Raw genomic sequence first — 25,779 nt, forward strand, 5'->3', positions numbered from 1 at the left:
TGAAATTCACACCGAATGGATGTTCCTAGCCATTCATTTTTCTTATTGAATTTCGACTTTTGCTGATTTCCAATGTTACCATCTATTTGAAGTCTGCTGTTCTTGTGGCTAGGATGGCTAGTCTAGTGTGATTTTCTATGGTTTATCCACTGATAGGATCATTAGATAGATGTTCTGGATCTACTCCCTGCCCCTGCAGTATTTCAGACTCGTGTCGTCCTAGTTTCTATTCCACAGACTTCAGATTAAGTCCTAATCCCGCCATTCTGGGAGAGAACAGATGGGAAGATGTACTATGAGCTGCCTGGTGCGTAATTTACAGGTGGGTCTCAATTAGGCCCACCTTTGATAATAATAATAATAATAATAACAATAATAATAATAATAATAATAATAATAATAATAAATCATTGGATTTGAGGAATCCACAGAAGGTTTCACATTGCAAAAAGAAAAAAAATAAAATAAATAAATCATGATTGGATAATCACAGCCATATAGTACTATAATTAAGGGCATGAAAAATGGACAGTTAAGACTAAAAGTGATCTTACTGTCGACTGTCTGGGCCCTTATGGAACAGCAGTGATCATCCAATCAGTATGATACTAGGGCCATATGCAATCTACAATGGACCTGTTGTATCCAACGGTCCCCTACAATCAAATGCATGTAAACTCACACCCCAGTAAGGACTAAAAATTCATACAAGGTCAGATGAAGGTAGACAGGAAAAACAGTTTCATTTGATCCTAAACTTACTATAAAACATCAAGAACACCAAGAATCTCTTCCCATAGTCTTTTTTACTGCTAATAACTGAATTTATTGTTCTTGATTGGATTGTGAGGATGGCTATCCATTACTATCCTCAAATGGCCCATTTCATTAACAGTCCTTAAAATCCACAGTTTTGATTGATCTAAGATGAGATCACAATCGTCATGTGACTCAATTCATCAACTATCGCAAAAACCTTGATTAGCTAGGCGATCATCGCCATCCACTGCCTCCTTTCTCTATTCTGTATTGCAGCTAGCATGAGTATCAGACCACGCCCCTCCACATCGGTAGCAAAACTGAAACCCACACCTGAAAACCAGACACCCAAAACAATCATTGAAGTATCTGTAGATTGGGGATGAGGGTGAAATCTCTAGGATAAAAACTAACAAATGGGTCGGTATTGTATTTCAATTGTGTGGTTCGAATTCTATCATAGAGATCAGAGAAGGCTTTAATGGCCCCAAGAGCTGGTCAGGTCAGCAGGGTTCTTGGGAGTTCTTAAGAACAACGTGTATTTCATCGGATTACATCGAACTTGAGTGGTGTGGATTCAAATAAGATCTTCCACCCAAGAGAGAAGTCACAAATTATTCAGATGTTTAGTGAGCATTCTCTACTGCACATCATAGCTTGAAAAATGCCAATCACATCCATGTGAAGAAGGTTTAAATCAGGGGGAGGATTTGGGCAATTCAACAAATGGGCCCCATCACGGACGTGCTGGTCCGGAAATAGGCTAGTCGATTCATGAGGTGGACCACACATGAACAGCCTGATCTTGGAGCCAGGACAAATGCAGGGTGTGACCCACTTGATAGACGGCCAAGATCAAGAGAAATAGATTGATAGATAGTGAGAAACTGACCTGCAAGTCATATGTATACAACCCTCTGTCTTCTCCACAATATACTTGCAGTGGGAACATCTAGTCCACCCACTCGTCTTAGCAAGCTCCATCACCATCAGATCATCTCTCCCCCTCTCATCTTCATTCAATGCCTGATACTCGTCGCACCCAACTCCTGAATGCCATGGCACCTTGCACTGTGCGCAGAAGAATCTCCGGCAATTCGGGCACTCTGCTTCTCTCACAAGATCTCCTCCATCATCGATCAGAAGGGCTGAGCAGTCTTTGAAAGGGCAGTAAAATCTCTGCGATCCAAGAACCTTCAACTCGGAAAGAGCAGTTTCCCACCTCTCGTGTACTTGGGCAGGGATGATTGGACGGCAGAGATCAGGTTCTAACACCCCTTTACATTCCAAACCAGGACATATCACCATTGCTCTGTTCTCTTGGATTTTTGCCTCAACGTGCTTGCTTATGCAATTCGTGCAAAACACATGAGAACAGTTCTTGTTCTCGAACATTTCAAGTGGCGGCTTCGTCTCCATGCATATCTCACAGAAGCTTCCAGAAGATTCGCCAGTTTCGGTTTTAACCAACGTGTCGGATTTCGTTGGAGTCGTCTCGTTCTTCACCGACGATGATACGATCGCAGTTTCAAGAAATGGGTGGGGAAGAGAAGAGGATTCCCCTGTTTCAGTTTTAACCAGTATACCAGATTTCGTTGGAGTTGTCTCGTTCTGCTCCGACGGTATGATGCCAGTTTCGAGAGATGGGCGGGGAAGAGAAGAGAGAATGGATGAAAGAATCACTTCCTGGAGCTGTAATTCTACTGCAAACTTCTCATCTGAGATTGGTAAGAGATCTTCTTCACTTAAGAGAGCCATATAGAAATCATCCACGTCGAGTAAAGTATTTGAATTTGATGATTCTTCCATTTCTCTCTGTTTGGTTTGGTGGGTGTTCTAGAGTTATTTATAGGTGATTTTTGATAGATTTTGATGATGGGATTTCAATGGTTGGATTTTGTTATTAGTAGGGCTTTGCTGGGTTCGTATGCTTTCGGTTCGAAAGTGGTTTTGCATGCAACTGATGCAAGTGCTTTTGATTTTGATTGGCTGAGTGGGCCCCTGTGGGGTAATGGAATTATATTATATATACTCTGAAATGGTGGTGGGACCATACTCGACCATGCTTGTCGTTCATGTGTATTAGACAATCACATTTCAAATGTGGGCCCTCACTCTGAATGGGATTATGAATTTGGATGCTAAGTGATCATTCTCTGTTTCATTTGGCTATCACCGATCGCAAGGTTTGTATGGTTAGATCAGTATTGCTTCTGGCATTTCCCCAATCCATGATGGGACCCGCAAATTGGATGGTCTGGATTGACTTGCATGTATGACATACGAGGAATGGATGGATGTCTAAAGAAATGATACGGCCCACTATTATTGAGTATGACCACTCAATACCATACGCTTGCAAACAGCCAACATATTGGCAGTGTACATTTGCCTCAATCCAAACCGTCCAAGTTGTGGGTCCGACAGTCTGGATTACTAAAACCTCATGTGCAACATGGAAAAACCTTGGACGGTATTGATTGCTTCGGGTCGAAGATACTATCCATCAGTTCAACTCTCTTCGAAAGGGGAGTTAGTTGATACTCTGGCAGTGTATGACGCCTGATACACAGGCGCTCAGCAATTGCATACATGGGGGCACATCAACTCAAATTAGACGGACTAAATTGTGGAACCTTCTTCCATTAGCTTACTTTTGAAAGATTGGATTGATCGAGCAATTCTAACATCTCATTCATGGACACTCGTTTGTTGAAATAAAACCATCGGAGATTTTCCATCTTAACTGTCCAATAAATGTCCACCAATCCATCAGTCAGGCAATCAAATAAGATTAATTATTTTTTCATGAAGTTTCTGAACTGGGTATCATTATTTGGACAGTTTAATTTGATTTATTTTATGTCATTTGATACATTTTCTAAGTACCTGTGTATGATCTATCAAACTCTGCAGAGTACCAAAGTACTAAGGGAAGGAATTGTACGCGGATTTCCTGTAAAGCCTTTCGCTGGAAACATAGGTGGGGCCCATTGTAATTCTTATAATAAATCTACTCCGTCCATCCGTTTTTTGAGATCATTTTATCATGTAATTGTAAAAATTGAGGAGGATCCAAACTTGAGTGGGCCACACTAAAAGAAAAGGTGGGTAGGGGAATTCATACCATTGAAATCTTTCTGCGGTCGACAGTGATGTTTACATGACATCCATACCGTTCATAACGTCATTCAATGGGATGAACGAAGTGACAAATACTAGCCTGATTCAAAACTTTCGTGGCCTCAGGAATATTTCAACCATGGAAGTTCAATCCTCACGTTTTTGGCCCACTTGAGTATTGGATCCGGATAATTTTTGGTCCCATACCTTAAAATGATCTAAAACAACGGATGGACGGAGTATAATTCTAACAAACATCACGGTGGGCCCCATCTAAGCCCAGGAACTTAGTACGAAAGTCTTTTGGAGGAAATCCGCGTCCGAAGGATTTGAGGTGTTTTTTCTATATCTTCTTGTCTTTGGAATAATGTGACGTGGAAAGTCTAAGAAATCATTTGGGCTCGGACGCGGTTTGGCCAGTGACGCTGCCACTAGCCAGGTGGGGTGGCTATGGTCGCTGCTCTGTGAACCCCACCATGATGTATGTGTTTTATCCACACTGTTCATCCATTTTTTCAGATCATTTTCGGGCTTGATTCGAAAAATGAGGAAGATATGTATCTCATGTGGACCACACCACAGGAAAACAATAGGTATTGTTTGTCCACCGTTAAAAGCTTCCTAGGCTCACCGTAATGTTTATTTGACATCCAACCTGTTGATTAAGACATAAAGACCTGGATAAAAGTAAAATGAAAATATCAGCTTGATCCAAAACTTTCGTGGCCCTAAGAAGTTTTTAATGGCGAGCATTCAATCAATACTGTTTCCTATGACGTGGTCCACATGAGACTTGTATCTACGTTATTTTTGGGTTCATTTCATAAAATGATCTGAAAAAATGGATGGACAGTGTGGATGAAACAGTTACATGATGGTGGGCCCACAGATCATCGACCACTAGCCAATGGCTAGTTGCTGGGTCACGAGCCAATCCGTGTCCCTTTCTTTCAGTCGAAGGCTTTTTCTCTTTCTACAGACAGGTTCCTATGTTAGTTTAGCACTCCTATGGAAATGGTGGTGACTCATCCTCACATGTGGCACTGATGTACAGTCATCCAGACCATCCAAATTGGAATCCAGTTAGTAGCTATTATATATGGTTGAAACATAAAATAATCAGTGATCCAAAATATATAGAAGGAAAAAAAATAAATAAATCAGATGACTAATATTCTCATCTAAGTTCAATGTTTTGGTTATGCTCGATTCACAGTCTGGTCAGAGATTTGAACGGTCTGGACTGTCGGAAAACTATGACATGTGTACATATGAAGAGTCACCACCACTTTTTAAATGGTGGTGAATTACTATAGAATATTTGATGTGGAAACGAAAGAGGTAGTAGGGAGGACTAAGGGATGTGGATGAAACATCGTAGCTCTTTCCAGTTGCTTAAGGAGTAAGGATCTTCTCAGGAGACACGTGTCAACACGTCCGTGAGTAGTACGTCCTGGCCGTATATATAGAACATGAGCCACCACGAAGACTCCTGGGAAAAGATAAATTAATAAAAACAAAGTCAGTCATCAGGTAAGTCAAGATGTATGAAAGTAATCCACGTGTTAGGATTAAAAATATGGTCCACTGAAAGATTGGACGGCCCTGATTGTTGCTCCAGCTTTTACTTTCTGCCCCAGGTCGGGTTTTCAGTATAAGTCTTTTGAAGTCGACTGGTTTTCGAGCCATAGGTATTAGGGTTGCAACTTGGGTTCGGGTTCGGATCAACCCGAACCCGATTGACCCGAGTTGGGTTGTCAAGGTCCTCGAGTCGGGTATGGTTTAAAAATGGCAAACCATTCCAACCCTATTTTTAATAGGGTTGAGCAAATTTGGGTCTGCTTATGTTTGGTTGGGAACAATCACATGTATTTGGTCCGGGTTGCGTGAGGTTAGGGTCAGTTACCGTAGGTTAAAATTCAGGTTAGGTTGCACGTTGGGTCCTCTCTCAAATTGCAGCCTTAATAATTAGGGGGCAACGGGCCTTATCGAACGAACGGTAATAGGGTTTTGGACTCCCATGCAGAATGGTTACAAATTATTTTACCCTTCTCTTGAAACCGTTGGCAGCTGTCTGGGCTCCACCATGATGCGTGTTGAACATCTACCCCATCAGTCAGATGCATCATTCGATGGTGGGCCTCAGGCTTAAAAATAAAGTCAATCTGTGACTTGTGTGTGCCACACCACATACAAAAGTTGAGAGGGGTTACCCTCCATTAAAACATTCATAATCATCTTTTGAGCCCACCAAGATATGGTTCACAAATCCAGTCCATCCATTATGTATGTCCCACTTGGATGAGGGGTCAGACCAAGTTTCAGATGCATCCAAATTTCAAGTGGGCCCCACCAAGTGCTTTTATATGTTTTAAGCATGTCTTCACATGATTTTAGATGGTATGGCCCACCCAAGTTCCGTATACAGCTGATTTTTGGGATACCACATAATTCAAAGGGGACCCATCAAATGCAAGGTGTTGATGTTCGACACGCATCACTGTGGGGCCTACACAGACTCGACCTCATGGGAAGTTCCCATGAGCTCGACCGCATACCCATTCAAATGCCTAAGACCACTCAGAATATTGCCTCTCAAACTGCTTCTCAGTGGCAACATTCCGTAGATATGTAATGTACGCATGGATTCATATTGGGGTCAGATTCACACGCCACACGTGTCAAATGTTAGAAACTCGACATGCTGACATGTCCATTCTGTTAATCAATTATGAATGTATGCATGCATGCATGATGACATGTCCATACAATTAATTGAGTTTTAATTTATGTGTGGAAAAGGTTTCATGAGATGGGGCTCTGTGGGGCCCCACCGTGATGTGTGTTGAACATCCACACCATCAATCAAACGCATCCTTTCATGATGGACCATGGGATTGAAATCCAGGCCAATCCATGGCTTAGGAGGGCCACACCATAGACAACAGTTGAGAGTGGATGCACACACATTGAAACCTTCCTGATTGTTCATAGGCCCAATGAGATGTGGTTCAGATATCTACCTCATCCATTGTGTGTGTCCCACTTGGATGAGGCGTCACGCCAAATTTCAGGCCATTCCAAAACTCAGGTGGGCCATTCTGTCAACATTATAATGACAGACACAATCGATATGTCTGTATGCATCCAATTGAAAATGAAGGAATGCTATTCTGTGAAGATGATTGCCAAACTCTTTGAAATATCATCTGCCCCATTTTTACTCTTCCTTACATGCTCCCACTGATTTTTATTTCTTTCTTCTCTTATGACGTTCCATAGCGTCAACCCCTCAGTGGGAGTGAAAAGAGAGTAGATGATGATGACAGGAATGGGTGACACGTACTGGAGGAGGAAATGATGGGTCTTTGATTTTCAGCTGGTACAAGTGGGGTCCATGGTTCAGGTATACAGAGAATTAGTCTGATGGACCCCTACCATTGGTTGGCTATGTCCCAAACTCAGATCAGATGAGCATAACTGGTTGATGACTATACATTCTCTCCACTAGAGTTCTCATTGGACCATCTGAATTCTGAAATTTGATATTCTCAGCTGCTTACTCAGCCCTCCCAATAATACAGATTGTCATTTACATAATTGTTGTTAGTTGCTTGTTTCCTTCCAAACGCTTATCACTATCTAATCAAAGTTGCTTGTTTCCTTCAAATCGCTTATGACTATCTAATCAAAGGCCAACCTAACGCGTTCCTTGCATAATATGGGCTTTGAAGCTGCCAGGACTAGTTAGTTCAGGGACCCATTAGTCAAAGGAGAGATCCAAGTTCCCAGTTGGAGTTTGGTAGAGTTGGATGGTGGCAAGAAGAGACTTTTGACATAGGGAATTACATCCAACCAGCAGCTAGGATTGCAGCTCTGTATGTCTTTAAACCCTTATGAGCTAGGCTCTTTTCATACTTGTGATCATATGTTAAAGTATAATAATTTTATCCCAAGATTGCAATTTATTGAGTTGCCCACCAGTAAGTAGAATGCCAAGCCAAACCCCCATTTTATTCCATGATGGATATGCAGGGTACACCTAGGCAATACCCAGTTATGGACAGTGCATAAAAATGTGGGCTTCACCATGGCAGGCAAATGGATGGTTAGAACTAAAAACAGCTTCTTAAATTTAAATGGTAGTTTGGAAAACCCACCAGATCTTCTGAATAGTGACTTTTACATTGAGCACATCATAGTGGGTCCCTTCATGCCAACAATTTCAATCACCAAGGGTGGGGGCACTCATGGGGCAGAGGTTCAGGTCAGCTACAATTTGGAGGACTCTGGCAAGCAAGTTAACTACCTTTTCCCCTACATTATCTAGGACCTACATCTTAAACAGGAAGGATCAATACAAAACAACAAACAAAACCAGTATGAGAATCTGTACCTCATTCAAAATGGATGCAATAAAACAATACACAGCAACCAATGACTTCCACAATGGCAGCATCTTCAGCTGATGAATGGATGCATCTTCAGTCCTCAATTGACACATATTTCATAAATTAGTGGGGAAGTGATCAAAGGGAGTAAACCATTCGACGCGAGAGTCCTGCGCCCACTGCTCTCGTGTATCTATGCAGCTGCAGTTCCAACAAATCCTTATGCCTCTGTTCGCGAATGGGACGAAACGCTCGTTGTAAATCCTAGAAAAACACAAGCAGTGTTGTTAGATGAAGGAACATTGAGAGAGGTGAAGACAGGCAGTGTTGTTAGATGGAGGGACATTTGAGGGAGGTAAAGACACAGAGACACAGAGAGGGAGGGAGGGATCAGTGCTGCCCCAGCTTCAGAATCTTGTAATTCATGCATGCTGGGTCCTAAAATAACTTAAATCTTATATTCTTGTTATTGCATCTTGTAGATTCCAGTAAGACATGAATTCCTTTCAACTTACACATGTTCTCTCCCTCTCTCTCCGTTTGTCTTCTACATTGCTGAAAACAGAATTTCATGCGTACCTTATATTGCAGGCGAACGCCATTCAAATCCAAAACAATATCACTAATATCATCAGCCTTCAATTCATACTCAACTTCCATGCTGCTGGTTTCTGGGCCGAAGTTGACTTCAGAATCAAGATTCATTTCCTCGTCTTCCTCACTAAGAGACTCTTCATCGCTATGAGATACAATATGATCCTCTTGACAGGGCTCAATGCATGCCTGCTCAATGGAGTTTTCTGCAGCCTGAAGTTGGGAAGATGCCCCATTCTCCAACTTTGCAAAATCAGATAGAACAACGTATGATTTTTTATCAAGTAATGGCTTTACAGTATCAAATGGAACCCATCTGCAGAATACATAACAGATTCTTAACAAAGAGAACCATAACTTGCAGCCAGAAAGAGATCTATATTGGGGGCAAAGAATCAACTAATATAAGTAATATCTTTAGAATGTACCTTGAAAGGTGTAATCCAGCTGAAAATGGTATCATAACCTACATAATTACTATGAGATGGGTGTTACACACCCTGAACCCATGATGCTGATTAGATACACATATGTTGAAGGAGTATGGCCTAGGTTTTATCCTGTTAAAAAATTGCAAAATTTCCCTTGAAAAATCTAGGGCTTTTTACTGCAAAATTCCTTTAAATGCCTCCCATGATCTAGCTTCAAGGAGGGGAAAAATCATGAAATATACCCTTGAAAACTAGATTTTTGCAGAAATATACAGCAAAGTGTACATGTTATGTGCATGACATCCAACCTGTCCAACATATGAACTCCACCATGATGATTAGACGAACCAAGAATCTTGCCAATCAGTTCAGCAAATGGGCCGCACGTGATTTTCAATGTTTTTGGGGGGGTGTACATTGTTTTTTATGGTTTTTTCGTTTGTCTAATCATCATGGTGGGTTGCATTTGTTAGATGTCTTGGATGTCATGCACATACCACTGGCCCGACAATTCTTAAATTTATTAAAGAAGAAGAAGAAGAAGAAGAAGAAAAGTAGCAAGGATATGTTGGTCATTCCACCTCTCCAAAAGCAATTCCCAGGAATAACGATTACTCGAGGCATTATTTAGTAAAATGGGAATAACTTAGGAAGTCTGCATTCAAAACCCCAAAACTCTACATTTATCAAATATATGAACAGGTGCATTATGGCAACGATATCAAAGTTACATAAAGCTTTGGTTGTCCATAGATTGTGAAGGAATGGGAACTTACTGGTAACGAAGTGGGCATAGAAGTTCAGATGGACGGTATGCAGCTTTGTATCTCATCTTGCAGCAGGAATGAATATAATAACCAAGATAATAGTACTGAAGACTAGGACAATGGACTTGTGTCTCCTTCACCCACTTTATTTCTTCCAGAGCTGAATACTTCCCAAGCGATAAGAAGGCAAGATCTGGGTCCCAGAACAAATATTTGCTTGACAAACATCTCGGAAGGATATCCACCACACCAACTGCAACAAGTTGCCCATCAATCACATACTGCTGATGGAAAGAACCGAAACCACAAGGTGGAACAGTCCCATCGCCAGATGGTGGAACAAAAATTATGGGAGTGTCCACCAAAAATCTTTTGTACGAGCTTTCTGTGACTTTATCTGGTTTATCATTATGCACTCTAATTTGATATCTTCTATATAAAGCATATTCTTCGGGATCAAAAGTTGACCGTTTCAAACGAATCTCAAGTCTTCGCCGTTTATGTTGAGAGAACTCATGGTTATTAACTAGAACGCTGCATTTGGTTTTACCTCCACTGCCTCCAGAAGATTGGGCAGGAGAGACGAAATTAACAGATGTTTCCCGTGAAGCAGTTTCAGGGGTAGAGGAATAAAAATTGAGGTGCCCATTGCAAGCTTTGATTGACAGACTGGAGAGTTCTCCCTGCTGATCTAATGAGCACGCAAGCATCTCTGCAACAAGTTTTGGTGAAACCTCGAAAAGCTGCCCACTTTGAGTAATACTGCTCTTTGATAACCCTAATTGGTTAGCATCCGTTTCTGCTGATTGAGACCGTCTCAGCACTGCTGCTATCTGAAATGAAATGTTGCTAGTGTACAACAGATCTCCACATACTTCAATTAGCTTCTTCTTGGCTTGCTGTGTCACTTTTTTAACAATAGCCTTGGGGAGTTGAACAGAAGGAATTTTACCCCTTTCCACACATGTCCTTACAGCATTATCAATTTTGCTGGACAAGTACTTGATATATTCTTCAGCCTTATGGTTATCTCCACAACCCCCAGCAAAGGACTCCTTTGCGATAGATTCTGACACCATTGTGCTTGAAGATGCATTACCGACCAAGCTGCACAGAGCCTGAGAAGAGTTGGGCGTATCCTCAACTTTGTCTGGTTTTTTCACATTGAGTGTACCATCTAAAAATCTGCACATTAATTTACACTTGCACATTGAGTGGGATCTCACTAGATGGATAGACTGGATATGCACTACGGGTGATGCCAGATTTTCAGATGTGCTGGCGTGTGGAGTGACCAGGCTATACATCCTTTTGGGATTAGAAAGTCTCTTGAAAATGCACGTGTGTATTTTGAGTGCCAGTTTTTTTGTTTTATGTGGGAAATGTTACTACTTTTGAGTCTCTGGTCAACCAAGAAGGGGTATAAGGCTCGAGGAAAAAAACACTACTTATCATAGAGGACCTGCTACTAGGAAGAAATTCACATACAGATCATGAATGTTTGGAATCCACATTATGCAAGGGGACATTTTGTTCTAACTGCTAGGAGATTTTGTCAGTTTGCATAGAAAAAAAGTGCAGAAAAAAGTTTGATTTTCTCTGTGAATAGGGGTTTTAAAGCTTGGCCCACAATTCTTGTTTCACCTAAGCCTGGTTATAAGTCCTCTAAGTCATGTGTTATATGTCATTGGATTTATTTATTTATTTATTATTTATAAATTTATTATTACTATTACTTTTTGTCATGACTGTTTTAACTTGCTATAATGGAGGGGATGTCGTTGTTGTCTACTGCTATGGTACGCACACTTCAAAATTGGTGTAGCAGTCACACCCACATCCGACATACAAAATCTTAAAGTAAAAGGCATATTCATGACATACTTTGTTGTGTACCTATGCTCTACCTTGGTTACATAGTCCTTTTTCTTTTTCTTTTTTTACTAAGAGGCAGCCATTCGTTGAACTTTTGTTAGGAAATCATAGAGGATTCGTAAAGCCAACCCAAGTAGCTAGGAGCCTAGGACAAGGTTATGATAATGATGATTCCAATAAAAATATCTTAGGGCCTGTTTGGAATGTGGGATTTGGTGGTATGGAACTGGATTAATCCAAGTTTCATATCAGCCAGTCCCAGCGGGAGATACGAGATACGGTGGGATTTCCAGTGGATTTCAAAATCCACTACATCTGTGGGCCCCACATTGGTGCATGTGTTTCATCCACACCGTCCATCCATATGCACCCTTTACACATGACAATCAAGTTGCATATGCATACAGGTGACCGGTATAAGTTGTGAAATCTGGTCCGTTAATTACAATTCCATGGTCCACCAAACGCGGTTTCACTTAATACAGTGTTTTTTCCCAAAGGAAGAATTTGATCCCAAAGGTAGGATAAGACGGTCAAAATACCATGGTATTTCTAGATATATAATCATTGTGTAATAACGGTGTTAATTCCACCTAATGCAATTCCATACCATTTCATCCCGCATTCCAAACAGGACCTTAAAGAATTCCTTATTACTAATTTTTCAACTCTAGACATGATTTATTATGCTGTCCACACCACTAAGCATTCCTTTTAAGTTTAGGATCTTGATGAGTAGAAAGACAGCCTAGATGGAGAGGAGGCATTATCCAAATGGTAAAAGGAGAGACTCAGCAAAAATACCTTTGCATTCGTCTATATACACGATTTTGCTCTTTATTGCGAACAAAATCACCTGCCTTGAGACGGATGGTATACGAGGGGCAGCATGTCCGTTCCATCTCAGGTTTATAAAGAAATGACCCAGATCTCCTCCAGCCTCGGTCAAGAAGTTCTGCCAACAGATGTGCACAAAAGAAATTAAGAAATATATATTGGAAGTATAGAAAATCTAAAAGGGAATTCAAAACAAAAGCAGCAATTCATCCGCCATACATTAATACACATGGCATAGAAATAATAAACTGATCAGACAATTGTAACCTTTTGATTTTTTTAGGGATCATAACCATTTGATTTCACCCATTAAACTGGTACAACCAAAATGAACCAGAAGTTGAAACTGATCCACCAGACACATTTCTGGTTCGACATCCAGTCTAGTTTTTAATATATTGGTGTAAAGTCACACACCTTGGTAGTCATCAACTGTAATGCTCTGAGCCCATAAACCTGCAAAAGTCATGCAAACAAGAAAATAAAATAAAATAAAATAAAATAAAATCAACTTTATATCTAAAGCCTTACAGAGGTAAATATTCACTGTATGATGTAGAACCAAGACTTCAATCATTTAAACCAAAGTATATATTTCAACGGGCTTGTCACAACCATTGTGTCAAACATTACATCAATGAACTAATTAGAGATATTAAAATTAATTTAACAATTAAATTCAAACCCCTGTAAATATACTATGCACAGCTACTTCTGGATTAAAGGGGATTCTAAATTCTAGGTGCCAAACACAATGGGAGGATTCCAAATCCAGGGGGTTCCGAATCCATGGGGTTCCAAATCCACGCTCCCAAACAGGCCCTAAGGCTTGTACCATCTTAGGTAGATTAGATTGATTTGAAATCAATCTCTTAGTTGGGGAGGATTTTCATTAAAGATTCATTTAGGGTCTATGGGTGGTGGTGTAGGAGTTAGTCATTCCAAAATTTTCTAAGTGCTAGTTTTTTCTTAAGCATTGTAAGAAAAAGTTTGATATTAATCAAGTTATTTCTCCATCTCTACTCAAAGATTCTTGTGAGTGTAATTCTTGTCTCCTTCTTTGCAATTCGGTGTCGATATTTCATTGATTTGATAACTGAGTTGCACCGCATCATGATGATTAAAAGGTAAAGATGGTTAATAGTGAGAGTGTGACTGAGATGCACAAGCCACCAAATTTTCAATAAGGAAAAGCACATGTAACAAATGGTTCTGCTGTAAGAATCTATCACAATTTCTCTGATATATAGTCATTGACATACTGATTGATTAAAGCAAGGTTAATGCATGTCCTTTTTGGGCAGGCAAACCTGGTTCAAACCTACAACCTCAAGGTTGCAACATGAAGCACTGTCCAATTAAGAAAGGGCTTAGCCCCCAAAATAATGCATGTTATTTATCCTTTTCACCTAAATAAAAATATTGAAGCAAATGAGCATCACTGAATATACCCTTGAGAGTTCAGACTTTGAAACGACAATAATCAAAACAAAGGAAAACCACTTTCACCTTTAATTCTCTCTAAAGAAGCATGATGGCCATTTACTAAGAAGAGAAAGGTACATGAGTCCGTTAAGGTTTTGAACACTGATGCCAATGACGTGAGCAATTTTGTAAAACCCAAACAAACCAAATCAATTGTTCTATCAGGTTCTGCCTGAACTAAAGGCCTAAGGGGGTCCAGTTTCATACTAAACAAACACTGAGCTCAAAGCTAGTCAAAACCATCCAAAACTGGTCAAGACCGATGAAAACCAGTCCAACCAGCCAGTTCAGCTGGTTATTCTAAAACCATACAGCCTAGAAATTGAAGGTAATTGTTGGGTTTTGAGACGGTGTTAGGTCAGAAAATCAATATATAAAGAACAGTGAACTCTTGGGTGTGCAGCTTAGCAATGAGGAGGTGAAAGAGTATGCACATTGGGTATAAGAAAGAAAAGCTCCCTTCATCTTATCTCGACTCTTGGGTATGCACATTGGTTACAATCAATGTTTTAAATATCGTTATCGCATAATGTGTTGCACCCTTGGTATACGGATACATATCGGTTATCACATGGGATATATCGGTTGTATCGCGTAATGTATCGTTGTTGTTGGGAAACATGGGAACATTGGGAAATTGGTCAAATATTTCAGGAAACTTCAAGGATTGTTGAAAAAGACATCAATACACACTTAGAAATAAAAACATTACAAAACAAAAAAAAAAAAAGTGCACATAATAGGGGTTTCCTATGTATGGGGTCCTAATACATGCACTGTCCAACTGAACTGATGCAAGTATAGTTAACGTCTATTCATATAATTTATAAATGTAAGAAGACATGTATGGAAACACAAGCAATGCATTCAAAAGAAAAAGACGAATCACTAGATCAGGTTACCAGTTTGATTTTGTGTTTGGAAACTGATTTGTGAGAAATTGAGAAATTTCGATTTTTCCCAATTTTCCACAACTTGCCCCATCTCCCCCAAATCTCGAAATTGAAGCACCAAATCGATGACTTTTCATGGAAAACATGAAGAATCATAGATTTGTAACCATTTAACATTGATTTAACGTGATATGCAGCAAACTAAAAAAGGTTCCAAAATCGAAAATGCTCACCGGATCGAATAGGTGGGATATATCGGCACTACCTATGCATTTCGTCTCGCACAAGTGGGATACAAGATATATCGTGGGATATATCGGCCGATATTGTCGATATTTAAAACACTTGTTACAATGCAATGAGAGATCCTTCCATGACAAGGGTGCAAGTCTGAATCAAGGAAAATGATTAATGATGAAATAGGCTAGGGCTGATAAAGCTTTTATAGGGAGCCCGATTGAGGTTTTTCTGGGTTCTTGAGAGAATTCTTCACCCTCATGTTAGCTGGATGATTCCTCATCTCATCCTTGCTGTTTCCTTTTTTTATCCCTGTTGAGGGTCAAATATTGCATATTAGACCTCAGTTATTATTGGATTTTACGAACACGATACTGTTTAATGCCTTATTTTAGTCGTGTTTGTGCTGCGGGGTGTATTTACGAGCCTGGACTGAAAAAGGGTACTAAAAGCATGAATTTGATACTCATAAATCACCAAGGCAAGGGACGGACTCCAGAGGACCGAAATCGACAATTTTACACGGCCAAGATTCGAGAAAATCACGTGTTTCACACTAAAGAGGCATAAAAGTCATCCTGAATGCAAGATCACTGGGTTCTCACCATCCGTTCAGCTCGAAACTTTAGATTTGGCTTGAGGATCATAGCTTAACCGTACACGTCGAATTTTAGCCCTCGGATCCCTGTGGAAGTGGCCCAACTGACAGATCAGCCCACAAATCATTGATTCTAGGCCCACTTGCAATCTGGATATGCTTCAAACGTTGGCTCAACCACCTAAATGAGTTGACAAAATGGATGGAGGGAGCAGATTTCTCACACGCATCAAGGTGGGACCCACTTCATGTGGATGGTGTACATAGCAAATGTAATCTCACAGTGCACCGAGCCGACCAGAGCAGTCAAACTGCCTTTGACCGCAACTTCCATCCAAATTCAAATTTCTCTATGTAATAGAGAAACAGAGCCTTGCGGTCGCGTGCAAGTGGGCCACCATCATCATGCAGGTGGATGATCCGAATCGTTCATTGCCTTCAGAGGACCAAACCGACCGTACCCTGACCCGCGGCCTGATTTATTCGGATGTTTCATGTATTTGAAGAACCCAAACGGAGGATGGACGGCGGAGTAAAAGAGTCTGTAGGCCACACCGAAATCAATCCAAAACCGTCCCTTCCCGAATGGTTTTTCGAGGGAAAGCTAATAGACAGAGTGGATTTCCATGAAGACACTGATAATGGGCCCACCGAGCTTCACAGCGTAAAGGAATACGCAGGCCCTATTTCGTGATGGCCCGAGAAGTCTGGCCGCAGTGGGCCATTGTGCGATCAAAGGGATGATCGGATCGATGATCCGATCCATCCAGCAGATGCAGAGGGGGGTCCTGACCCCAATTATGGAAACAAATTAGAGTTTGGGACGATCTTTCGTCCCAAAACTCAGTCCAAATGCAAGCGCGGTTTGCATTTTCGCTGCGTAACCTCTTTGTTTCCACCGACTTGCTAAACCGACGCTTGTGCGAAAGAGTTCCACCGACTCCAGCCCTTACGCACTCCCAGGCGACCTCCATCGTATATAAAAGAGAGAGAGGAAGAACGGAAAGGGCATTCAATCCAAAGTTGGGACGCGCATAGAGAGAGAGAGAGAGAGAGAGAGAGAGAGAGAGAGAGAGAGAGAGAGTTTTGTTTTCTAGTTTTTTTCTATTTTAGATTTATTTTTTTATTTTTCTTTTCTTTTGAGACTTAGTTAATCATGCCTGTGGTTAGCTAACCTCTTAGCTAGGGCTAAGAGGTGAAGCTTGTGGAGTGATGGAAGACTTTACGGTTTTGATTCATTACTGAACTGTTGTTTGATTCTAGTTTGATTAAGGAATGCCTTTAGTTTTTAATGGTTTGTTGTGACTTCAATTACAATAGATCTGCGATGGCTTTAAGTATTTCCTTTTCATTATTCTGATTATGAAGTTAGGAAGCTCTGTTGCTCACCATCGCCCCTTGGACATGGTTGGATGACAGAACTCTTCCTAACATTTATACATCACTCAGATTGGCTGTAGATTGGTTTAATTTTGTTGTTTGCATTGTCTCATGGGCATAGTTTTGTGATGGAAACCATTCTAATTTACATCCTTCTTATCTCTTGAAAACTAGATCAAAAGAAGTTTAGATTTGATTTTCATGGTTATAGCTTCCAACTGGATGAAGATGAGACTCGAAGTCCAGTTGAGTTCTTGAATCAAGCATAGATCTCCCTGATATCTACAAGTGGATCCTTAGTACCCTAGTTTTCTACCTTTGATTTTTATAATTTCTAGATTAATATTTTCACCATTATTCCCTCATATTCACTTGGTTTAGATTTCATCTCATTCTAGTTCTAGTTCTAGTTATTTTCAGATTACGTACAAGTTTCAGTCCCTATGGATTCGACCTCGGTCTTACCGAGTTTATTACTACATCACAACCCTATACTTGGAGTGTGAACAATCCTCTGTTGCTGCTTTAATAAAATTTCAGTTATCCTTCCCAACAAAAAACAAAAGAAAAAAAGATAGGTAATGGACTTTTTATTATTTTTTTCCATTCTCAACTACTGGAGCTAATTGGTGCTTTAAACTTCATTGTTTTTATGCATTGCATGGTACTAAATATTTTTTTATACAGTATTTTTTTTCCCATTCCCGACTACTGGAGCTAATAGGTGCCTTAAACTTCATTGTGCTTATGTATTACATGGTACTAAATATATTTTATACGGTATTATTTTATTAAATGTTTGTTTTTATATTTTTTGAGTTCATTTTCTTATTTTCCCTTTCCTTGGTTATTTTTAAAAACACATCATTTTCTGCATTATCAGTATTTTAATATTCAACTGGTTCCACCAATCAGACCAGTGGTTTTACCACAGAAAACCAATCAGAAAGTTTTCCTGTTCAATGTCCAGTATACTGTTTACAACACTGTGTTTGATAAACTAGGGCATTCTTGTAGTGTGCCTTCGAGTAATTCGCAGATTCCTCAGAAACCTAATAACAAGTGTCCACATTAATTTAGCTCAAATTTCCTAAGGCATGCACACACATCACTTTCACACTAGAAATGTCAATAAAAGAGATTCCATTGCACTATGAACTGCCGCTAGAAGCTCACAAATGTAAACATCCATTTTAGAGCATCTTCTCGACCAAAACTTTCCTAAAGATTGAATTAGGATTATCAAAGTGGGGAAAAAAAAAAAAAACTGAACAACACAAATCATTGTTATTATCAATCAAAATACTCAACATGGGGATCAAATCAACAAAAATCACCATCGAAGCCACATGATTACACAATTAATCACATCTAAGAACTCAAAGACTAAGGCTGCATTAGGTTGCACCAACTATCATGATATGTCATGATCAATCAGTCTCATTCAGTGCAAAATATAATGAAATTTTGTGATATTTGTGGCAACCAAATGCAACCTATATGAGGGGTCGTTTGGGAGCGTGTATTTGAGATGCATTGGTAATTACCATGGAATCCACATGAATTGGAATCACTAGTAGTGTTTGGCAACATGTAATCGGAATCCAATGGATGTGATCGGAATCCACAAAAATGTGTTTGGTAGCTTGTATTTGGATTGCATTGGAGGCAAGAGAGAGGACCGTGACTTGAGAATTAGTGATAATCGGAATCCATGTGAAATGGATTCACATGCTTTTGCTGTGATTTCAAAACACCCCCTTTTACACTTCCAAGCGCACCAATTCACACCAATTACCACTGGTTACATGCTCCCAAATGAACCCCTAAAAGTTAGAGAACAAAGAAAGGCAGAAATGCTGGTGGATTCACCCTTTTGGTCTAAATTATACTATGATCTGCACTACATTAGAAATGAAACAATCATTTAAATCCAATAAACAATCAGTTACCGATGAAAATAAAGAAACAGAAAATATCGAGAGTGCCAACCATGAGAGCAACTTGTGAATCCTCCGGACTTGCAGTAACCGCAAGAGCTCAAGCGGCAACCGTGATCGATGACGACACTTTCACCCCTGTGGATGCTGCCGCCGCTGCTACTGGCTTCATTGCCCATCTTCTCTGCCATTTTGCAAAGCAAGGAGTCTCTTTGATTCCACTCTTCTACTATTCTAGGGATCTCTTCTCCCTTCTTTTACTGCAGACAAATGAAATTCACATATTCAATACGAAAAATAAGTAAAAAGAAACAACCACAGGAGTTTTCATAAGCAAATACAGCCTTGCAATTCAAAGAACAGCTGCTACCAAACCAAAGGGGTCATCTTATGCATGGCCAACTCAGGGAAAATGGCTAAGAGTGGCAATGCGCCGGTTTGGGACCTGGCCCAGCCCCACACTTAAGCTCCAAGACCCAAGCCCGAAAATTCTAGCTAGGTTCAGGGCCATCCCAACCTTGCCCAGCCCAGACTGAAAAATACTAAAGATTCCTATTTTCCACTGGAATGTTACTAATCTATCTGTAGATCAAGTGAGCCACACATGCACAAAGAAATAGACACCTAGAGGAATGAAATCAACGGTCTATGTGCAAGATGCATGGATTGCCTAATTAAGGATTAGAATAGCATTTTTGTAGGATATGACATGCATACATATATGAATTGAGCTGGGTCGGGTCAGGCTAAAATGACTTGATCCCAAGCCCAGCCCAAAAATTGATCAGTCCATGCATGCCATGCCAAGGTGATAGGTCCAAGCTTGGTTTGAATCTGGGACAGGCAGGTCTCCTGGCCCGTTGCCACTCTATGCAGAATACATACAACATATGAAGCCAAAATGGATGGTGCATATGTTGAAGCCACCTGAGGGTGGTAGAAAATGCTCCTAGGATTAGAAGACTTAAGGATGGCCTTTTGCCATTTATACTACTGAAATTCATCAGGGGATGAATGGTTACATTATCAAATGCTAGAACTGGTTCACTTGATAATATGCCATGTGAAGGACATCCTAGCCATGCATAAGGTGGGCCCTACCATGAAGAACACCATGCACCAATCAGGCAGGTCCACTCATCCAGTATCAGTGATGGACAAGGTCTGAGAAGCGTTGCTCATATTATCCAATGGTAGTGTTTATTTAAAACCTAGCGAGTACACATTAGAAAGTTTCAAACAAATGTGGTTTGTAAAATTCTTTAAAAAAAACATTGTCTTTTCTTTCAATTGATCAATGTGGCCCAAGTGGGAGAATGTAAGACTTCTATTAAGTGTGCCCCACATGATCATTGGTTTGGATCTGATCGTTAAATTAATTGGATTAAGCATACCCGTGGACTCGTGTGTTTTGGATAGACATGGACTCTATTCAATGTAGGGACTCCAAGTTGAGGAGTTGCGTTGGGTTGACGCTACACCCCTCTTTCTAAAAAGAGGTCTTGGACCCCTCACTCACACATACGGAAAACCTCTCTCCCATCTCCGGATTTCCATAGAAGAAGATCAAGTACCATCCTTGTCCAAGAACATCAATAATGAGGAATGGCTTCCCATTCAAGTATGTGTTTAAGATTGAGTTTATCTAATCTCCATTATTGATACATAAAAAGATTCGTTATTCCACAATTTCAGTTTTACATTTGGTATCAGAGCCTACTTGAATATCAATCTTGAAGATTATGTGTTCAACCCATGATCCAACACCATTGATGGCTGCTGTTCATGGCATAGATGCTGTTGATGGGCAGCTGAAATCAGTGGATCCGTATTCACGCCGTGCTTCATTCAGCTGCCATTGACCTCCAGACACATCTCCAATCACCGTTGTATGCAACCATGAATGCAAACCCATCAAAGCTGTCTATATATAGGACCCAGCTCAGTAGGCGATTCAGCGACAGAAACCAAAGTGGGGCTGTAGAGTCGTCACCTCGGCAGCACTGGCTTCCCATTTAGATCTTGGACAGCATCATGTGATGGAATTTCTTCTTCTTCTTCTTCTTCTCTTTTTGAAAACCCTATTTCCGATCGTCAGAGCCGCCGGAATCACAGTCACGGATGCCGGATTCCAAGCGTTGAATAGGGGGACAGACCGGAGAAAGACCTGGTAATAATAATTTAAAACCAAAAACCCCCCCCACTGCTCACCTTTACCGTCTATAGCCGGATTTCAATTTCCGGTTGCCGAAAAACAGAGAAACCCTCACCGGATTTCAGTTTCCAGTTGCCGAAAGAGAGAGAAACCCTCGCCGGATTTCAATCTCCGATTGCCAGGGAAACCCTTGCCGGATTGCAGTCTCGGATTGCCAGGGAAACCAAATCGGATTTCGGTTTCCAATTAAATATAAATAAATTAATTAATTAAAGAAGAAGAAAGAATTAAAAAAAAAAAAAAGCCGATCGCTTACCTTCCCGTCGCCGGACGATCATACCTGCCGGCTTCGTATCCAGCGGCTATATAAAAGAGCAAGGGTGTGCGGTGGCCGGACTTCTCCAAGACCACAGCCGTACGGTGGACGTACCCTTCAAAGGGTATAAACGTGCGGTCACTGGACTAGGGCGGTAGTAATAACCAGCGATGGGCCTAAGCCCCGGAATTGGGCCTTTCCCCGTTTATAGTTGATATCGGGCCTGGTTCGTGCCCGTTAAAGTTGGTATCGGACGTGGTTTTGGGGTAGTCTTTTATGCTGGTATCAGGCGTGGTTTTGGCCTATATGATGTTACATGGGGGCGGATACGGACCGAGCTAGCTCGACTCGACTCAACTCGAAAAATCTCGATTTGACTCGGTTCGAAGCTGAGTTTGAGTTGGCCTCAGCTCCACTTAACTCGGATCAAACTGGTTTGATGACTCGGTTATTTTGATATTAATATTGCCCACTGAATGTTTGATGAAACGACTCAACCAAGTGTGGTCGGTGGCAAAGGAGGTATGTATATAAAACAAATATCCTTTTTTTTCTTGATTTTTATATTACTTAGAAGGTGTGATAAAATACTCGTAAAACCACAGTGGGATTTTGAAGGCGTAGTACATGTGTTTGCGAAAATACTGCACAGGTGAACTTGTCTTGATCTTGGCTCGAACTCAGCTCGAATTGGCCTGAGCTGCTAACCAAACCGAGCCAAGTTAGCGAGTTAAGCTCGAGGACCGAGGCAAGCCGAGTTCGAGCTGGGGTCAGCTAGTGGGATCTGAGTTGAGCTGAGGCCAGCTTGGCTCAATTCGCTGGGTGTACACCCCTAAATTGATGTAAGAATGGGGCTTTGGGCCCATTTATTGCGGGAAACCAGTCTGTTTTGGGCTCACCTGTCCAAATCCACTGATCAAAGGGCCCATCAGCAATTTGACCACTTTGGAATGTGGGACCATCTCTGTTTTGATTATAATTAGGTTTGAGCCACGACTCTTGAACGGTTGGATCAGCGTGTGGGGCCCAATCGCATAATCTGATTGCCGGTAGATCACAGAAATATTGGATAAAATCGATTGCTCATTAAGTGGGCCCAATCACATAATCCGATAGTCAGAATCAGATGAAAATTCGAGATGAATGGGTCGGATTGTCCAGATCCCACACAAGTTTTGAATGGATCTGATTTATATCAGATCAGATTGATATCAGATCAGATTGGGTTTGAATTTACTCTCAAGCCGAATTAGCACGTTCTGAATATAAATAACGGCTCTGATTGACCAAAGGATGGCCCAATCATGGAATTTGATCGATCCACTCTGTGTATGATGAACTTGACCGTTAAAAGATATTGATACTTGGGCAGTTAGTTTCATACCAAGTGAGTCCATATGGAAAACATATCAGTGATGAGTCTCACTTAATAGCCGGCCCTACTATTTTAGTTGATCATGATTGTTAAAAGTTGATTTTTAAAGGGTAAAATACATCTATTAATTTTAGTTAGGGTATTTTCAACTATTTTAGTTGATCATGATTGTGAAAAGTTGATATTAATAGTTGATTTTTAAAGAAGAAAATCCAACTATTAATTTTAGTCAGGATATTTTCAGCTCAATATCAACCATATATTGAGCTAAGTCAGACATATTTAGGATAGTCCAGTGAATGTTGATCCATGGAGAGATTTTTTAGCCTAAAATTCAAATGTTAGAACAAGTTAGGCTAACCGTCAAGGTAACCTAAATTGGTGAAAGCCTTTAATTCTAAACTTTTGTACATAAAATTTGATAATGTTTCTTTTTAGAGTCGCATTTGTGATAACATATTGACATAGGGTTGAACGTGGTGAGGTATTACTGTCTTCCTCAAGGATAACTACTCCGAATCCACGGAACTTCTTTGGACGCCTCACAATAACTTCTCGAATACACAAGAAAAAAGCAAGGAAAATAAAAAATAAACTCTACAAAATTCGTAATTTGATTGATTAATGAAATAAACGAGTTCACAATCCTTTAAATATGGATACTAGGCCATGAGAGAAGTTTTAAAATTAAACTACAACTAAAACTCATGGAATTCGTGATTTACTATAAATAGTAAACTTGCTATTTATATATGGTCGTGATGTCTACCAATGCATATGGTTTTCACCCAAAAATAGTAAGTGTCGTTCTCCTAATTATTCTAAGCACTTTTCATGTTGGGCGCAACCCATAAAGCCCAAAGGATGAAGAGTTATACTTAGACTAAAACTTACCATGGATAGTAAAAGCAAAAACACAGTGGGAATTTGACCGTTGATCTGAAGGTATTTCAAAAATTAGGATTGTAAGATATGCCTGATTTAAAGTCCTGATGGCCCGGATCACTTCCGCTTGCGATCGGGCCTCTTCTGATCCATCTTGGCCATGAAATTGTCCGCGACCCGGTCTACATCACAGACAATGATCAAAACAAAGAAAGATCATTGTTTTGCTAGATATGAGTGGTGTAAGGTGATTTATGTTGGTAATATAAGTTTAAAAGATCCATCTCTCGTAAGGTTGTTAAGCATATTAGAATTTTATAATGAACACTAGTTAGATTTCTGTACATTGGACTAAATCCAAGCCTTAATCATATTAACAAGTGTTTATACTCCTACAAGCAAAAGGACTAAATTAACCTTGTTACAAAAAAGAAATTGAACAGAATTCAAGGCACCCAACTAAGAAGTCATTGTCCATGTTTTTAGCACTAGTGAGTTTTGTTTTCATTTGCAAACATTAAATGCAGAAGGAATGCTATTGTTTTGCTAAGCTATGGTTCTAAAAGTACCCTCATGATAAAGGGGAAGTGATTCAATGTGCATGGATGGAAAGAACTGTTGTTGATTCCATGATCAGCCATGAATATCTTCATCTGTAGTGAGGTACTGGAGTAGTTTTGTTATTGTTTTGTGGTACATTTTGAAGTGGATTCCGTTGATGTGAAGCGGGTTTGTTTTTTTTTTTTTTTTTCAGAGCATTTTAGTGCTATGTGGCTTGTCAACATTAATAGTTGCAACTATGTTCTATTATCTTTAATTTAGTGTTTGAATGGTCCAATAGTCTTTTCTTTTGCCCAAAATGTCATTTTAGATTCATGGTCTTTGCATTATTATGATTATTATTATGTTTATCTTTTTGTTTCTAAGAACTTTCTATCCACTAAGTCATTTTCGAAAGTTCTCATTAAAAAAATAAGGCTGTTTTAGCCCAGCCCCAACCTGCCATATAAGGCGCAGTAGAAAGAGATATGGAGCTGTTAGTGAGCAAATGAATAAATGGTGATGGTTGCCTGATAGTAAACAGGCAAATGGTCTGTTATTGCAAACCAGATAAGAGATATTCTGCACATTGCATGTGCATATTGAATATAATCAAATTGTATTCAAGTGGAATCCATTGCTTAGCAAAATAAAAAATGTGTTGGTCTCTCATGTATTCTATCTGAGGCCTATCTCTATCTGTGAAAATCAAATGGACTGTCCAAATCATCTGACCAAGAAGTCAAATATCCATGTTTGATGTAGAGTGGGTTGTAGATAATTTTATGGCCAAGATGGACTAGAAAAGGCCCAATTGGAGGCGAAGATATTCCTGACCATCCGAAGTTAAAATGGACGTATCTTACAAACCGGAATGAATTATCAGACATATCCAGCAAACCGGAATAAGTTATCTCCCAAAATCATATATATCAAAGGACTTTAACACCATTGGTCCAATGGTTTAGATCATTATATTGCTCTGCTTCATTAATCATGATTGGATGTAACGCCCACCTAATGGATTGTCGTGATTCACTAATCATGCAACCATTTGTATTGATGGTAGAGTCATGATGGTGCACCAAGCAGGTTGGAGTAAAAGAAAATTTCAAATCGTAGAGTGGAGTCATGAGGAGAATAGTGCACGAAGAAATAGAGAATTGAGTTTCGTAACACTGAACCGTGCTTCCCTCCC

At 40.1% G+C, this 25,779-nt stretch overlaps 2 protein-coding genes across 5 annotated transcripts; both read right to left on the minus strand.

The window, feature by feature from the left end:
• Nucleotides 1-718: 718 nt before the first annotated feature.
• LOC131227041 (E3 ubiquitin-protein ligase RSL1-like) lies at nucleotides 719-2,665 on the minus strand. The gene is made up of 2 exons (XM_058222735.1): nucleotides 1,652-2,665; nucleotides 719-1,092 (listed from the first exon to the last, which is right to left on the minus strand). The coding sequence occupies exons 1-2, from the start codon at nucleotides 2,566-2,568 to the stop codon at nucleotides 1,020-1,022; spliced, it is 990 nt and encodes a 329-aa protein (XP_058078718.1). The 5' UTR covers nucleotides 2,569-2,665; the 3' UTR covers nucleotides 719-1,019.
• A 5,381-nt stretch (nucleotides 2,666-8,046) lies between these two features.
• Nucleotides 8,047-21,970, minus strand: LOC131228250 (arginyl-tRNA--protein transferase 2-like). 4 transcript variants are annotated; one of them, XM_058224154.1, is made up of 7 exons: nucleotides 21,782-21,970; nucleotides 19,363-19,570; nucleotides 13,195-13,233; nucleotides 12,745-12,895; nucleotides 10,075-11,250; nucleotides 8,853-9,183; nucleotides 8,047-8,537 (listed from the first exon to the last, which is right to left on the minus strand). In XM_058224154.1, the coding sequence occupies exons 2-7, from the start codon at nucleotides 19,499-19,501 to the stop codon at nucleotides 8,412-8,414; spliced, it is 1,962 nt and encodes a 653-aa protein (XP_058080137.1). In that variant the 5' UTR covers nucleotides 19,502-19,570; nucleotides 21,782-21,970; the 3' UTR covers nucleotides 8,047-8,411. The 4 variants fall into 4 exon arrangements, with proteins under 4 accessions (XP_058080137.1, XP_058080138.1, XP_058080139.1 ...); XM_058224155.1 differs by having other exon boundaries at nucleotides 21,806-21,965; XM_058224156.1 differs by lacking the exon at nucleotides 21,782-21,970 and adding an exon at nucleotides 21,522-21,675.
• Nucleotides 21,971-25,779: the final 3,809 nt, after the last annotated feature.

Source organism: Magnolia sinica, chromosome 15 (assembly GCF_029962835.1).
Source record: "Magnolia sinica isolate HGM2019 chromosome 15, MsV1, whole genome shotgun sequence".
In the NCBI taxonomy this organism is placed as follows: Eukaryota; Viridiplantae; Streptophyta; class Magnoliopsida; order Magnoliales; family Magnoliaceae; genus Magnolia; species Magnolia sinica.